The sequence below is a fragment of the Stenella coeruleoalba genome (assembly GCF_951394435.1).
Source record: "Stenella coeruleoalba genome assembly, chromosome: 15".
In the NCBI taxonomy this organism is placed as follows: domain Eukaryota; kingdom Metazoa; phylum Chordata; class Mammalia; order Artiodactyla; family Delphinidae; genus Stenella; species Stenella coeruleoalba.
The window spans coordinates 50,187,915-50,205,251 of NC_137161.1; the positions used below are offsets into that span (position 1 = coordinate 50,187,915).

General features: G+C 52.9%; 1 protein-coding gene across 3 annotated transcripts in view; it reads right to left on the reverse strand.

The window, feature by feature from the left end:
- The window catches only part of UNKL (unk like zinc finger), a gene marked incomplete at its 5' end in the record, with an annotated part of 43,412 nt that overhangs the window by 20,545 nt on the left and 5,530 nt on the right, over positions 1 to 17,337 (reverse strand). For all 3 annotated transcript variants that reach the window (XM_079945687.1, XM_079945688.1, XM_079945689.1), the window contains 6 exons: positions 3,423 to 3,508; positions 4,053 to 4,137; positions 5,531 to 5,648; positions 7,101 to 7,236; positions 10,047 to 10,180; positions 10,528 to 10,704. In XM_079945687.1, the coding sequence (XP_079801813.1) occupies positions 3,423 to 3,508; positions 4,053 to 4,137; positions 5,531 to 5,648; positions 7,101 to 7,236; positions 10,047 to 10,180; positions 10,528 to 10,704 (736 nt within the window). The remainder of the gene's footprint in view (positions 1 to 3,422; positions 3,509 to 4,052; positions 4,138 to 5,530; positions 5,649 to 7,100; positions 7,237 to 10,046; positions 10,181 to 10,527; positions 10,705 to 17,337) is intronic.

Genomic DNA, 17,337 nt, shown 5'->3' on the forward strand with positions numbered 1-17,337 from the left:
ACCTTTAAAGGTTTATCACTTTTCCATTCATATAGAGATAAAAAGTTGCAAAACAGAGCATAACATTTATCTTGTTGGAGGTTTATAGGAACGTGACCAGACCTATGCAGACAGCTTTGAGAACAAAGGATTCCAAGAAGTTCGCAACAACTAACCATACGCCCTCTCCTTTTAGTACAAAAGAAGCCTAAATTCTAACTGGGTTCTTTGGGACACTAGTCCACTGTCCTCCTGGTCTGCTGGCTTTCCGGATAAAGTTGCTATTCCTTGCCCCAACAACTCATCTTTCGACTTACTGGCCTGTCATGCGGTGAGCAGTACAACGGACTCGGTAACTTCTTGGAGGATTTTAACTTCTCCCTCAATTTCCAGTCCTGGCCTTAGGCCCACCTGAATGAGTTCTGTCTCACATAAGGACGAGCAGAGGTGGTGGCCACACGAGGCGCTGCTGTTCATTCTGAAACGGTTACACTGACACACTCGAGTCCCACCTCAGGGTAACTGAGGACCTGTGAGGTGGGCGAATCCAGGTGCACCCTGCCTAAAGCAGCTGTGGGGCTGGAAGCCTGACCCGGGGAGCAGGGTGGGCATCACCCAGGAGAGCAGCCCAGCTCCCTGCCTCACCAAAGGAACTCAGCTGCGTCTGCAGCCAGACATGAGAGGCAGCACGCGGAAAGGTTGTGCTAAAGTCACAGCTGGTGAAGAGGAAACTCTCCTCTGTGACACTCGCTACCTGGAGACAGCGCAGACCCCCACAGACTGAGGGCTGTTCCACGAGACACAGCTGCACCTCAGACGCCAATCCAAGTCCCAAGTTGTCACCTGTGCGCCTGACCAACCAGCTGTAAACCAGGGTTTCCATGACCCCCTCCTTGGGTTCCATCTACAATGGAACCCAAGCCATTGTACTATAGCTCACAGAACTCCAGGAAACATGTAACTATGTTTACTGGCTCATTATGTAATAGAGAATGTGATAAAGGACACAGATGCACAGCCAGGTGAAGACGCACAGCCAGGTGAAGACGCACTCCGGGCAAGGTCCGGAGGGGTCCCAAGTGCAGGAGCTTCTGTCCCCGTGGAGCTGGGGTGCACCACCCTCCCGCACATGGATGTGTTCCCCAACCTGGATGCTCTCCAAACCTCATACTTTAGAGATTTTTATGGAGGGTCATCACGTGGGCACGATCCACTATTGACTCAATCTCCAGCCCCTTCCCCCTCCCCAGAGGATGGGGGTAGGGCTGAAAGTTCCAGGCTTCTAATCACACCTGGTCTTTCTTGTGACCAGCCCCATCCAGGAGCCCACCAAGAGTCACCTCACTGGAACAAAAGAATTATGAGGGTCTTGGAGTCCTGTGTGAGGAGCCAGGGGGAGAAGAGACCAATATACATATTTTCTATTATTTCACAATGTGTTTCTGTTGAGAGATGCCAGCAGGTCACATGATGTGGCCAGTTCTGGACACAGTGAGGAGAGGGTGCCGGCAGCGGGAGCCGACGCACAGCTACGTGGGCCCCACAGCCGGAAGCAAGCAGTGGGGAAGCCACTTCCCTCTCCCCGGTCGTAGAGGAGGGATTCAAACCCAAGACGGACTCCTCAAACCCAGGACCACATCTACAGGTGATGAGACTCCAGGCATCTCTCCCCCACCAGGGTGAAGTATGCATACTGAGGTTCATGGTTTGTCTGTTCACCCAGACTCTCTCTACACTGAAAAGGAAGCAGCGGGAACACCCACTGTGCACAAGGCTGGATTCGGGACTTGTGACAATCCTCACAAACAAATATACTCAGGATGGAGGGGGCAACCAGTAGAGAATGAGAACCTCGCCCCCCCAACCCCACCCCCCGCCACCTGCCCCAAGCACAATGCCCTCCCCTGCACGATCTTCCCGTTCAGACCTGGCAGGGCTGCCGGGCGCTCCCTGCGGGGCTGCTGCAACAGGAGACCTGAGAGAGACAAAACCAGGGCTCCCGCTCAGCCAAAGTCGCCCAACACACAGCTGGAGCCCAGCACCATGCAGGAAGATGGTGTTGCCAGGCCTGCCCTGAGGCTGTCTACGTCCTGGGCCCGAAAGTCAGAGCCAGCCCCAAACAGGATGCTTCATTACTTTTTTTAGTTTTTTAAAAAATCGCGGCAAAATTCACACAAGAGTAATTTTTAAAAAGTGAAGGATTCAGTGGCATTTGGCACATTTACGATGTTGTGCGAACCCCACCTTTATCCAGTTCCACATTTCCATCTGCAAAGGAACCCTCCCCACTGAGCCCTCACTGCCATCCCTTCCCCAGCCCTGGCACCCACTATGTGTTCTAGCACGGTGACTTTTAAGTTGCAAAATAATTAACAAAAGACAAAGGATGCCCTGAGAGTCTGTCTGCAGGGGTGGGCGCACTGTTCTGGCACCGCCCAGCAGCCGGAGGCGCCTCCTGCAGGGTCCCAGCTTCCCCGTCCAAACACCCTGGTTGTTGCTTCTTCAGGTACAAGCCACACCGAGGATCCATCCACCCTGGCCCTCAGTGGGAGCCAAGCCAGTGGCCCTCTGACCACCACCTGAAACCACGACTGTCACACCCCCTGGGAGCCACCAAGAAGGTGAGGAGGGGACTAGCTTCTGCCTCTGCCAAGCGCCGGCTCTGCTACTGGAAGAGAGTGGCAGTCCCGAATGCTCCTCCGCGCTGAAGGAGCAGCGATCAGCTGTGCGCCTGGCAGGGCTCCTCCAAGCAAACCCCACCTCAGCTGTCCTCACCTTTCCTGTCCTTCTGTTTTTTTCAGAAAAGCACCAAGTGGAAAGAAAGACAGGATGGGGAAACACCTGAGTTTTCTTCAGTTTCCTTCCTAGAACCAATCCCAGGCGGCCACCTCCTCAGTGACACCAACACGACAGATAAAAACGCGTGCGAGGAAGAGGATCATCCTCAGAGACGTAAGGCAGAGCCAAGGAGCCCACAACCATGCCCACGACCATGCCACAGTGACGGACGGGACGCAGGATGGAGCCCCCCATTGTCCCCTCCACCTGCACGGGCACAAGGGTCCTAACCCACAAGGCCCCCCATCTCTCACTGCACAACTCTCACTGAGACGCCTGGGTCTGCCCTCACACCTCGTTGGGGACCCGCCTCTCCTGCCCTTCAGGGATCCCCATGGACTCGGGGCCCCTCTTCACACTCAGCCAGAGACCGCGCCTCACACATGGCCAATATGTGCGTGTCTGGCAAAAGGCAAGGCCAGGCAAGTACACCCGGGCCAGGACTCAGCCAGGATTCTTCTAGACTCTTCTATAAGGAGCCGCCAACCCTGCAGGCAGGCCGCCTCCAACCATGTCACCCAGAGATCACATCCATCCGTGTACCTAATGCTGGATTCAAACCAAACAGCAGAGCGGGCACCCTCCTCGGGACGCCGTCCACTTACGTGTCCGGGCTGCCCGCTGGGGGCCACGGGGCCGCTGGTGGAGGTGAGGTCTCGGCAGCCCCAGTCGCTGGCCATTCCAAGACTCTCTGCCGAGAAAGGGGGTGGCAGGCTTTGAGTGGCTGCTGGCTGAGACTTTGGTTAAAAAGACCCCACAGATCAGGGAGAGCAAGCGTGCGCTAGTCTCTAACGGGTCGGCCAGAGCCGCTGTGAGCCGAGCCGACCGCATGGGACCCTGGCGTCTTCCAGAGCAAATCATGAACAACTCCAACAACAGAAAGTAATGGAAAATTTCAACAGGAAAAGCCACCCTCCCCATTAAAATAAAAAATAGTAAAAGCAGAATTTGCAACTATGCTCATAAGAACAGGAATCCCAAATCAAAAAGCTTTAAGAGGAAGCTCTCGGGAACCCCGGGGAAGGGCCGTGTCTATGCATTTCCCGTCACCGACATGGTTTCTGCCTTTGGGGACTTTATGGGCTCACCTGGCCAAAATTACTACACTCATGGCCCTGGGGTGTCCAGAGGCAGGGCCATGCTGAACCCCATGAAGCCCAGAGCCCCGCCGACCCTCCCAGCCGCCCCCGACCGAGGCTGAGCCCTGCCTGCTCCGGGTGCACCAAGGTACTCACTCTCCACGTGCGCAAAAGCACAGAAGGGGCCCCGAGGGCAGTGCCCAGTCTGTCGCATGTCGTTGCACTTGGTAGACTTGTAGATCTAGGAAATGAAAATAAAACAGCAAATAGAGAGGCTGGACCTGTTTCCGTGGGAGGCCCAGAGCTGGCTGGGCCTGGCCTCCTCCTTCCAGCTGGAGGCCCAGAGCTGGTAATCACAAGGGGGTATCCTGAAAAAGAAGGATGTGGACACCGCACCCCTCGTCCCCACTCCTCCCAGCAGTCCCAGGATGCCCTGTCTGCGCAGGGCCAGTCAGCCTGGGAAACCGTGTGGGCCTGAGGCTGCTCCTGCAGCACCTGTCCTTGAAATCACATATCAGGTCAGCTTGTCCACTTGGCACTTCCTGAAAGATACACCTGGTTCAGTGCCTGGTATACAGCAGGTGGGCAAGAAATGCCTGTTAAGTGACCACGTGCGTCCACTCCATGGCCAGACCCAAGGCTGCTTCACTTGGGTGTGGCCCCGCAGCACAGCCTGCCCAGAAGGGACAGCGGCCTCTAGGCCCCAGACACCCTCATGGGTGCTGCCACCCGCCCCCTTCCCTGCCCGAAACACTGCTCGTTCCCTGTGGCTCTTTGACCATCCCCTGAGCACCTGCACTGAAATTTTAAGGGTCACCAACAGAAGCAATTTCAAAAGGTCTCCAATTCAGAACTCCAAATATCAGGAATCTAAGTGTTGTTTTATGCACGCTTTGAAGCACTGAATCTCTAGACAGAAGAAACTTTTAAGAAATGAAACACCACAGCCTTTCAGACCAGGAGCCCACCCCTCCCTGGAGCCCAGGTGCCCCAGTGGGCACAGCTGGGTGCTCCTTCACCGCAGAGCCTGCTCCCAGACTGGCCCTGACCCTCCTGGTCCCAGTGCTCTGATGCTCTCCCATTGGTCCAGGGGCTTTGTGTGCTTGTTCGTTTTTAACACAAATCCGAGTGTGCAGCAAAGGGTTAACTCCATGGCTTCCCTGTCCATACCCGCATGCCCCAAAGGAAGGACTGGCTTTGATGGGCTCAGGGAGGTGATGTCTGAGTCCCTGGAATGTCCTGCCTGGTCGGGTCTCTGTTTACCTAGGGCCCTGGGCCATGCCACATGGTGACTTAAGGTGGGCCTGGGCCACGCAGCATTGGCTCAGCCTCTGCAGGGGCCAGAGACTGAGGTTAGCCACGTCTGCTGACCGACCCCCAGTAAAAACCCTAGATGCCAAGGCTTGGGTGACTTCCCAGCTGGCAGCACTGTGAGTATGGCCACAAATACGGCCACACACGGTGGCTAGGAGAAGGACACACCGTCCACAGTGCGTGCCTGGTCTCCCCAGGACCCGCCCCTGTGGCCTTGATCCTTTGCTGATTTTAATCGCATTCTTTCCGTGTAAAGAACCATAGGTGCTCAGCCCTGCGAGTCCTTTGAGCCCGTCCCTGGACCGAGGGTGCTCCCGTACCTCGGGGTGGAACTGCTGCTCTGTGCGCGAGTGGCAGTACTGACAGCTGTCCCCGCTCTCGCACCTGGAGGGCTCGCCCCACTCGTCACCGTGCTTCACGCTGGGGCAGGGGGTGGACCTGGGGGACAAGGAGGAGTCAGCGGAGGATGGATGTCCTCCCCACATGCCCTGGGGCGTCAGGCTGTCCGCACAGTGCTGAGCACACGTGCACCACCAGGGGACATGGGTGCCAGCCCCGGAAGCACTGGCCCCTTCCTCACCAGGACAGGCAAAAAAAAAAAGCAGGGCAGGGATTTCCCTGGCCGTCCAGTGGTTAGGACTCTGCGCTTCCACTGCAGGGGGCGTGGGTTCGATCCCTGGTCAGGGAACTAAGATTCCACATGCCGCAGAGGGCGGCCAAAAAATAAATAAATAAATAAATAAAAAGGAGTGCAGGTGCCTGGTGGAACCCAGAAGGCATTCAGGAGCCCGTTTTCATTTTCCACAAAATGTGAAGTGAGTGAGTCAGAGCCACCGATGCCACTGTGACAAGCACCTCGGAGACGCAGCCAGGCCTCCTGTAGCAGGAGGAGACCAGGCCCAGCCCCCGCCCAGCCCACCAGGGGACCACACTCTGTCTCCCCGTGAAACTATTTCAAAATTGAACCTGAGACTTTGGTCCTACAATATGAAAACCCTACCCAATACCCTCTATTCTTCAGGTACTTCCTGACAGCTTTATTGTATTGGATTTATTTAAAAAATTATCATCTGTGGGAAATAAAACTTTTATTTTTTACGATTTTCCATCCCTTTGATACACAGTAAATTCACTTCACCTTCTCAAGATGACATCGGGTGACTAAAAGCCAAAGGTTCTCTGTCCCTCAACTGAAACTACTCAGAACAGTGACTGTCATAAAAACAACTTTATCTGAAAGTGAGGGCTCTCGGGCAGGTGAGGTGGCATCCAATTATTAGAGAGAGGCTCTTTGCTCCAAGAACAAGCTCTACACAGAGCTCGGGACCCAAGGGAGGAGCGAGGTGAGGGCCAAGGTGCCCAGGCACCGCTGGGGTTCTGTGTCCCCAGTCCCCCACCCCGCTCAGTGCCAGGTCCATCCAACAAGTTGGCAAACCCAAGGCTAAGCTGGGCACCAAGGTGAGGGCAGCTGGAGTGAGGAGGAGACGGCCTAGGAAGAGACCAGGACTGCCAGGTGCATGAAACCAGATGAGGCCCAAACCCACCACCCCGAGGACATCAGTCCCCCGGAGAGGGTGAAGTTAGGCTGTGGGCACTGGGACTCTCAGCCTCGCAAGGGCCAGTTCCTTGCCAGTAGGTGCTATTGCTGGCAGGGACACACAGGTCACAGGAGGGAGGCCGGGGGAGGGGGGGAAATGGAGGAGCCACGCCCTGACCGCACCTGCCGGCTGGCTGGACACCAGAGCCTCTGGGGAGAGTGAAGGGAGCAGAGGGGTGGCTGCCTAAACTAGAGCCTCGAGCCAACGTGAGTGTGAACAGAGGGGACGGCCGGGCTGGGCCCACACCAGAGAAGTCGGCCAGGGCCCTGCGGCGCCCGTGGCCCAGGCTCACCTGTACTGGAACCTCCGGGGGTCCCGCCGCCGGTCCCTGCTATTGTGGAAGTGCGGGCATGCGTAGCCCTGGCGGCACAGGCGCGGCGGCTTGGGGCACTGCTCTGTCTTGTAGCTGCCTAGCACGAAGTTGGTATCTGAAAAACAGGGGTCCACACGGAAACGTGCACACGTGTGCTCACGGCAGCCACACAGCCAAAAGGTGTCCATCAGCAGATGATGGGTAAACGCCATGTGGCCCAGCCATGTGGTGGAGCATCACTCGGCCATGAAGAGGAGTGAAGCACTGACACGTGCTACAACGTGGATGAGACTTTAACAATCTGAACACACAATGCTCAGTGAGAGAAGCAGACACAGAAGGCACATGTTGTATGATTCTACTTATAGGAAACATCCAAAACAGGCAAATCCATAGACAGAAAGTAGATTAGTGGGTATCAGGGGCTGGGGCTTCCTTGGGGAGACTAGATAGAGTTTTAGAACCAGATAAAAGTGATGGGTGCACAACACTGTGAACATACTAAAAACCTCTGAAATACACTTTAAAATGGCTCATTTTACACCCAATAAAGTACCATACAAATTTAAAAAATAAATAAATAAAAATAAATTAAACGGCTCATTTTAACCCCAAGGTACATGATGGGCGCTGGGTGATGCTGACATGTCAATGCAGGCTCTCAGCTGTGACAAACATCCCACTGCAGGGGGGCTGCCGTGTGTATGGAGGTACCAGGTATGTGAGGACTCCCTGAACTTTCCACAATGTGGAACCTAAAACTGCTCTAAAAAAAATAAAGTCTATTTTTTAAGTAGTTAATTTCATGTTACCTGAATTTTATCTCAAAGCAAAAATAAACACAAAAACCACCAGGGGTCATTTAAAAGCAGTAATGGATGAAAGGAGATTCTTGAAAATCATACCCATTCTTGGGTTGGTTAATAACTGACCCTCCCCATTTTTTTTTTTTTTAAACAAAGGACATTGTTTTTAATTACACTTGCCCAGGGGGGCTGACCCTCAAGGCATGGAGGGGAAGACAGTGGAGGGAGGCTGTGTTGCTGGGCCAACCCCAGGAGCCACGCCCAGGACACGCTTCCACACCCACATTTAATGGCACCACCCCCCACACACCAAACTCAGTTCCAAATAACTGATAAAATGACAAGGGACGTGAACCACACAGCAGGGCACAGAGAGGACAAAAGGAGTTTAAACAGAAAAGACGATTTTAAGAAAATAAAAATTGTAAGACATTTGTTCACAAGCATTGACAGAGGACCTCCAACAGACATGAGGTCCTGCGCTGAGTGGCATGAACCACAAAGAAGTGAGAGGCGTGGCAGTGCCTATGAGTCACAAGGGCTCCGGGACGCCCTTTAGTGGGTGACGGATGAACGGTCCACCCAGATGTGGAGAATTATTCAGCAATAAGAAGAAAGGTGCTAAGATAATATGAGAAAAAAAAAGAAGAAAGGTGCTACCAAGCCCCAAAGAGACACAGGGAACCCTGAATGCACAGCACTAAGTGCAAAGGCTACACACTGTGTGGTCCCAACTGTAAGACAAAACAATGGGGCGAAAGATCAGTGGCCACCAGCAGTGGAGCAGAGAGGACCTTAGGGCAGTGACACTACCTGCATGACATCATAATGGAGGATCCATGTCTTTACACATTTGCCCAAACCCGGAGAATGCACAATGCAGGGGTAAACTGTGCTGTTAATTAATAATCATGTATCAATATTGGTTGTCAATTCTAACAAATGTTACCTCATCAACACAAGACATTCATGATGTGTAATTTTTTTGTTAACCGAAAACTTCCCTAAAAAATAAAATCTACTAATTAAAAATCCAAACCATGGGCGCTGAGGGTTAGTTACCCGGCCAGACCCGACCCAGCGCCTCCTCCCACCTTCCCTTCCTCAAGCTCAGCCCACCTGACAGTGACAAGAGAGGACCTGTACCCCCACCTGCACCACAAGCCAGAGCTCACAGGTGGAGCCTGTGGTCCAGGACCAGGGAGACCGAGGGGCTGCAACAAGAGAAGGACAAGCCCCGAGGCAGGGAGCTGTGGGCGCAGCCCTCCCTCTGTGCAATCCTCTCCCCAGAGGGACATGGCGATGCTGGGACCCCCATATATGCTGTGGGTCCAGGCCCCCCACACCACAGGCGCGATGGAAGGCTAGGATCCTCAGCGCTCCTGCAGGGCCCGGCCTGAGGCCTGGGCATCAGGAAGGCCTGGGCAGTCACCTTTGTTAATTCGTCCCTGGGCCCAGGGTGGCACAGGATTCGGCGGGTGGGGGAAAGACCCTTGTAGGGAATTCATCACTGAAGTAAGCGCAGCCTTGAAGCGTTTACGTGCGTGAGAGCAAAGCCAGTCCAAGGAGACATGGCATTACTGAGGGGGTTTCTCTTAAAACCGCACCACCCTCGGGAAACATCCAAACAGGCAGCTCCACGGAGACACAGCCAGGCTAGTGGGTGCCAGGGCTGGGAAGGGGAGACCACTGATGGGCACGGGTTTCTGTCCGAGGTGATGGAAATGTTCTGGAACCAGACAGAGTTGATGGTTGCCCAACACTGTGGTGCACCAAATGCCACAGACCTGTGACTTTCAGATGGTTAAAATGGCACATTTACATGATGGGTATTTTACAATTAAGCAAACCTCACTGCCCATAGCCATCATCTGTGGAGGCTGCTGGGGACCAGGCTGGCTCTGGGACCAGACACCTAGCAGGAGCTGTGCCAGCCGTGCAGGCCCCTCCCCCAGAGCAGCCTGGGGACCAGATGGGCTGCTGGAGGGGCTGAGGGTAATGTGCTCGAATGGAACCTTGGTCTCCCCTCCTGACCTGTAAAGGGGTCGACGAGGTCCACCATGCAGGCACTTTACAGACAGAGGTGAGCCCCCCGCCCCAGCAGCGGCTGCAGGGTTACCTTGCCACCGGGGGTCCTCGCCCAGGATCTTCTCCATCAGGGCCTGGCTGGCCAAGACCCCAGGCTGCAGGTCAGGGACGCCATCCCCAGCACTGAGCTGGCCGTTCTGCAGGGCTTCCTGGGCCTGCAGCTCCCTGCAACCAAACGGCACGTGGTCACGGTGCTGCAGCCTGTCCGAAGCCTCCGACAGTGAGATAGCCACCGGCTTCTGTCACTTTATGAAGCCGCCTACGTGAGGGTTCAGGACGTGCAGCCCACAGCCTTGGGGCCCCCGTTCCAGGATGACAGTCTTGGCCCAAATCCCAAGAGCCTCAGAGCCGAGCGTGCGAGACGCCACAAGCTCCCTCGGGTCCGGGTCAGGAGGGAGGAGAAGGGTCACTTTCTCATTAGCAGTAAAATCAAGGCTCAGAAAGAGCTGCTTGAGGCAAGCAATGCCCGAAACACAGGGAGGAGAGTGGCTCCCGGCAGGACGGCCACTCACCTGATGTCACACACGGGCGGCCGCAGGTCCAGGGGGCCGTGCGCGAAGGCGCAGTGCAGCCCGTTCTTCACGCAGTGGCCCCGGGCATCTGTCTCATGGATGCATGTGCCCGTCTTATAGTAGCGCAGGTGATACTTGCGCTCCGTGTCCCCGGTCGTCCGGTGCAGGTACGGACATCTGGGAAGCAGAAGACGACATGCACCGTCTGGGCCCTGGGGCCACCACGGTGTCAACCTGCTCCCAGCAGCTGGTTCTTGTCTCCTTTTCCCAAACACCTGCTCTAGTCGGAGGATGAACAGCACTGGACAGAGCACCCGTCCCTGCTCCAGACCCTCCCCCACGGCACTCAGACCCCCACAAATCCCTCAATTACACATGGGAGAAAAATACAACACCCAAGTTACCCGAAAATCACCCTTCATAATTTTTTGAATAAAGTGGAAAACAAAGTTCCCCCATCAAGTAAGGGGCTGGCGGCCTCTCCCATCCCCCGTCCAGGTCCTTTCAGGGACCCCTTGAGGGAGGTGGAGGAGCCTGGAAGGGCTGGAGAAGGACGCTGGGGGGAGACAGGCTGGGGAGAAGCAGCTGGGGGGAGGCACGGATGGGGCAGCATCCCACAGGCCACACAAAGGCCCAGAGCCACACACTTCCAGGGAGAGCCACACGCGGCTCCCTGAGCAGCAAGGGTTAGGGTTAGGGTAAGGGCTCCCGCTGCAGGGATGTGGCAGCGGCAGAGGTGGCAGTGGCAGAGGTGGCATGGACGGTTCCAGAAGACATGGGGCAGGGCACTGAGCCCGCCTCAAGGTCAGTCCCTCCAGACAAGAGCCAGAGACCCAGAAGAAAGAGAGGGGATACGCAGAGAACTCTGAGCAGCCCCGGAGTGGCCCAAGGCCAAGGCAGAGCCATGGCTGCAAGTCCCCAGATCTAAAAACAAGGGCATCACCCCCAGAGATGGCTGGGGAGCACTGTGTGGGGCTTGGGAAAGGTCCACTCCCACCTCACTGCCTTGCAGGCTGTGGACCTGGGTGCTGGGAGCACCTGTGGGGGTGGGGGGCTCCCCATGCAGAGCACAGATGGATGGACAAGACCAAAAGTAAAAGAAAAAACGACTTAGGGACCAACCAGTTTAAACCCCCATCTGGTAAGATGAAGAAACAGAGGCTCAGAGTTCGGACAGCTCACCCCAGACCTTAAGGAACACCTTGGGTGTGCAGGCCATGAGAGCAGGACAGAGAGGACGCCATGCCCCGGCAAGTCCCCAGGTCCCCTAGAGCCAACCAAGCAAAAGGCAAATGCTGTGGGCCCAGAAGATCCAGATGCACTCCTGGAAAAGCTGGGGTCTCGAAGATACATGTGCCCCCACGATCACAGCAGCACGAGTCACAAGAGCTTAAAGCTGGAAATAACCCGAGTGTCCACCAGCTGATGGATGGATGAACAAAAACATGGTCCATCCAGACAGTGGAATGAGCACTGGTACAGGCTACAACAGGGATGAACCTTGAAAACATTCTGTTAAGTGAAAGAAGCCAGACACAAAAGGACAAATACTGTGTGGGTCCATTCCCATGAGGTCCCTAAAGCAGTCAAATTCATAGCAACAGAAAGTAGAGAGTGGGGGTAGGATAGGGAGGGTGGGAGGGAGGGAGATGCAAGAGGGAAGAGATATGGGGACATATGTATATGTATAACCGATCCACTTTGTTATAAAGCAGAAACTGACACACCATTGTAAAGCAATTATCCTCTAATAAAGATGTTTTAAAAAAAAGAAAGAAAAAAAGAAAGAAAAAAAATATATATCATGTACTACCTAAATCTTTTTATAGCATGCTGATGAAACAGAGAATAATATATTACTGTTTCAAAGAACGTGTTTGAAAACAATTATACTAAGCATTTTCTCATTTTTATTAAGTCAATAAATATGTATTAAATATGTGAGTATAATAAACAGAATAAAGAAAACAAACAAACAAAAAAAGAAAGTAGAGGGTGGGTGCCAGGGGCTGGGGGAGGGAGAGGGGGAGTGAGTGTGTAATGGGACAAAATTTCTGTCTGGAAGGAAGAATCTGGAAATAGATGGAGGTCATGGTTGTACAACTTTGTGAATGTAATTAATGCCACTGAATTGCACATTTAAAAATGGTTAAGTGCACCACAACTACTGAGCCTGCGCTCTAGAGCCTGTGAGCCACAACTACTGAGCCCATGTGCCACAACTACTGAAACCTGCATGCCTAGAGCCCATGCTCCGCAACAAGAGAAGTCACCGCAGTGAGAAGCCCCCGCTCGCCAGAACTAGTGAAAGCCTGCACGCAGCAACGAAGACGCAACGCAGCCAAAAATAAATTAATTAATTAATTTAAAAGATGGTTAAAATGGCAAACTTTATGAATGTTATCACAACTTTAAACAAAGCCCATTGGAGACAGAGAAGAGAGAGATGGTCTCTATGTTTGTGTTGAAATACACCACACTTACAGGGAAGTGTGTCACAGGTCATACCTGGATGGCCTGTGGCATTTCACAAACTGACACCTGAGTGACAGCACCCAGTTCAAGAGGACAGAACACAGCCAGCCCCTCGGGCCCCTCACATGGGCACAAGGTGGAGGTGATGACCACACACTCTTGTGAGTGGCGGGAACTGAAAATGAGGCAATTCCTCCAATTAACTCTGCACAAACACTTCTGGGGCAATCCCAGCTGTCGTTGCCAATCACCAAAGATCCGTGAGAAAAAGGAAAAGCAGAAGATGGAGAAAGCAGTTTACGAGACTAGCTGGTCCCCACCTTGTGAAAAGAGAAAAGAAAAAACTTAAAGAATTATGACTGCATTACATACAGACAAGAAAAAGGAAACACTGCCTGTGCAGACAGTGCTCTCTGTGCCCAAATAGGAGCTGTCTCCTTCGTGTGCTTAAAGATAAGTTCCAAGGAACATTTTCAGGACGTGTGAGTGAAATGGTCAAATATCTGCTTAGGATTTTTACTATATTAGGTACTGACGCAGCCTTGATTAAAATCCCTCACTATAGAGTTACATCTTACATTTTGAGCTCCTCCAAGAGCTCCTGTGCATCTCCTCACAAGCACTGGTGTGTAACTCAGTCTCTGGGTCCCCAGAGAGGTGAGGCTGTCATGGAGCAGTCTCTGCCACACCAAGGAACCTGTTCTAGAACAAGGAACCCCCTCCCACTTTTCACATTAATATATAGACTAATATCACTAACAAAGAATGTGTAGAAATAGAGACGCCAGGAACTCACAGAACAATGGGCTAGAGAAATAAACAAGGAACTTATAAAAGAGAAAATGCAAAGGGTCTCGACCACTGAGAGGCACTCATCTTGCTTCTGATAAGAGAAATACACCTGGAGGCCCACCTGTTCCCGGGCAAAACCCCAGGAGCAGGGCTATAGTAAACCAACACTGCTGCTGGCAAGAACGCCAAGTGAAAGGCATCAAGAGGATAGGTGCCATTACCCTCTGACCCAGCAATCCCCAAAGACAGACTGGCACACAGAGGTAAAAAGAAGTTTTGTTCGTAATCACCAAAGGCTGGAGACAACCGAGTTGTGGGATAAACTTCAAGGGAGCTCAGCGTGGCTTGGAGGAATGGGCAGTCTGTGTGGACGGCTTTGGAGGGGGCACCAGGTGGTACCGTGAGGGAAAAGCACTAAGAAGAGGGAGTGCAGGACTTCCCTCGTGGCACAGTGGTTAAGAATCCGCCTGCCAATGTAGGGGACATGGGTTTGAGCCCTGGTCTGGGAATATCCCACATGCTGTGGAGCAATTAAGTCCATGTGCCACAACTACTGAGCCTGCGCTCTAGAGCCCGTGAGCCACAACTGCTGAGCCCACATGGCATAACTACTGAAGCCCACGCACCTAGAGCCCGTGCTCCGCAACAAGAGAAGCCACCGCAATGAGAAGCCCGCACACCACAACGAAGAGTAGTCTTCGCTCGCCGCAACTGGAGAAAGCCCGCGTGCAGCAACAAAGACCCAACACAGCCAAAAATAAAATAAATAAATAAATAAATAAATTTATTAAAAAAATAAAGAAAAGGGAGTGTCGCACCCTGTGGTTTACATCGGAAGGTGGGGGAGGGGAACAAGAATACAGATACGTCTGCTTATATCAAAAATTATGGAAGGAGGAGCTATTGTTTCATGGGGACAGAGTTTCAGTTTGAAGATGGAAAAGTTCTGGAGGTGGATGATGGTGATGGCTGCACAACACTGCAAATGAACTTAACTCCACTAAACTGTACAATTAAAAAAGCTAAGATGATAAATTTAATGTTATGTATGTTTTACTACAATAAAAAATAAAATAAAATGACTTTAATAGGAAAATGGCCATTTTGCAAAAACAGTTCCAATCTTCAGAAACACTCACAATCTACTATAAGTTAAAGCAAAAGAATTCCAGAGTCTGGGGAGAAGGGGACCAGCACATCAGAGCTGAGGCACTGCCTGTTGGTTTATCTACAGAACCCAGTCCGCATAGCCGTGCTGAAGCAGGACCACACGGACCACAGGCATCGCCAATGCGCTAACTGCAGGGTGTGGCAAAGGCTGCGTGCACCCCCACAGCTCAGGGGAGTGAATGTGGTGGGTGACACCTCCCCCATTTCCTCATGTTCCCTAATGGTCCCTCAGGTCAGCTCTAAGCATCATTTTGTTTCCTTGCCAGTACCATCACTGGGGCAACCAGAGCCCGGCCAAGGTTCCCCCTCTCGCCAGCACTGAGCACCGAACAGGCAGTATTATTTCACTAGGGGCATGTCACCTCTGCGTATTACATGACTTCAAAGCATAAGCTAAGATTAAAATATTGGAGGACATTTAATGAAAAGAAAATGGCTTCACCTAAGAACATCTAAGAGGCAAAAGGGAAAACCTTAGAGAAAACACAGTGGCAGAACGTAGACCCTCACTGAAGCGGGGAAGAGGCTGGTGGGAACCCCAGGGGTCAGCCCAATACAACGTGCAGATGCTTCCTCACCACAGGAGTTCACTCATCCATCCGGGGGGGCCACTGACAGCCCTGTAGCACCTGTAATGTGATTCAGTTCCACAGCCCGCCAAATTCAGGGTGGCACCTGTGGTTCTCAAAACCATCCATGACAATTAGTGACCCAATCAGTGTAAATAAAACAAGGCTCCATGAATGGTGTGATGCAGCAGTACATGCCAGACACAGGTCTGCCATGATGCTCTGGAACCACTGAAACTAGGAGGGAGGGGTAAAGAGGAACATGGCAGGGGCTTGAGGCTGCTGTCTGTGTTTCCAGGAGAGCCAGAAATCATCCCCTTCCTTCCTGAAACTCACCCAAAACAAAGGTGGACCCACAAACTCAGTTCCACTATACATCAACATCGGTCAGCAAGCCAGGCTGGAGCGCATCACAACCACCTGGATGGTCTGCTAACCCCAGACCATCTGATCTCGGCGGAAACCTTGGGTAGAAACTGCTGGCAAGTTCCCAGGTGATGCTGCTGCTGCTGATCTGGGGGCCGCACTGGGAGAACCACTGGGCTGAGACGGACACTCAAGCACAACATGATGCTCTCCTAGTCCTCAGGGAGCTCAGGCATAGGTGGGGACCAGAATACAGCACAGAAATAACTGAGGTGTGAACTGGACCAGAACCGAGCAGCAGATATGGAAAATGAGTGGCAGCAGAAAAATGGGAAAAGGAAGACCTGTGTGCCACAGACAACTGGGGATGGCGAAAAGGTGGGGCTTGTGGGGAGAAGCTTGAGTGTCCCCCTCTCCTGTGACACTAGGGGTGGGGGGTTGCCAGTTAACCCCATGTGGACCACACACCCATCCATTCAGCCCGGCACCCCCAGCCTCTGGCTTCCAAGGGCTGCCCTGGACTCTCGAGCCAGGCCAGCGACCCCTCATTAATCCCTAACATGGACCATCAGCTCGGCAACAAGTCCACCTCCCCCCTCTGTGCCCAAAAAGCTGCCACCCTCTCCGAGGAACCTGTCTCTGCTGAGGCCGTCTCCCCACTAGCCTCCAAGGAGCACCAGAGCTCCCTGTGCCAGTCGCTCCCTCCCAGTCACCTCCTCATCCCTGGCCCTTCAATCAAAGCAGGAGGGCCTGAAATGCTACAATCACTCTCACATTCTTCTGCTTCTTCTACATACTGGTCTCTGACAGGTCCAACTCAGTCACCTAATTGTAATTTCTTTCCTTAAGTTGGCTGATTTGTAAAGCCTGTGTCTTCCTCTAGACTGTTAAGTAGCTCCCTGACTCCTAAATATTATGTTCTAACGTGGCCTGCCCTTGGCTTTCACCTCACCCCGAATGCCCAAGCAGAGTTCACTTATATGGTCAGTTTAAACAGCAACAGCTTATAACCATCCTGAAGTGAACGGACTTTCACCTAAGCCTTAGGTCCTAGGATACCTGACTTTTTAAAATTAAACATTGCAGGAGCATCTCTCAACAGACAAGTCAGACTAAGGACAAGTATGACACAGCAGGCACACCAAGACTTGGGCATATAGAAAAGTTTCTGTACGTCAGCAAGCTCCCACAGTGCCCAAATTCACGGCTGGGAGGTCCCAGGCAACGTGCAGTGAGGAGGGAGGGAGCTGTGGGGAAAAATGCTGGGCCTGCCAGGTGAAAACATGGTAGGGAGCCCTACCAACAACAAGGCAGATCTCTAGAGCCAATCTGGAAAGTTATAGCACAGTAATGGGGCAGGCTCACTTCTTATTAAAACCAAGAAAACCTATAAAATGTGGGGTCTGGAGGGCCGCCTCCAGGGACTGCCTGCTTGTGG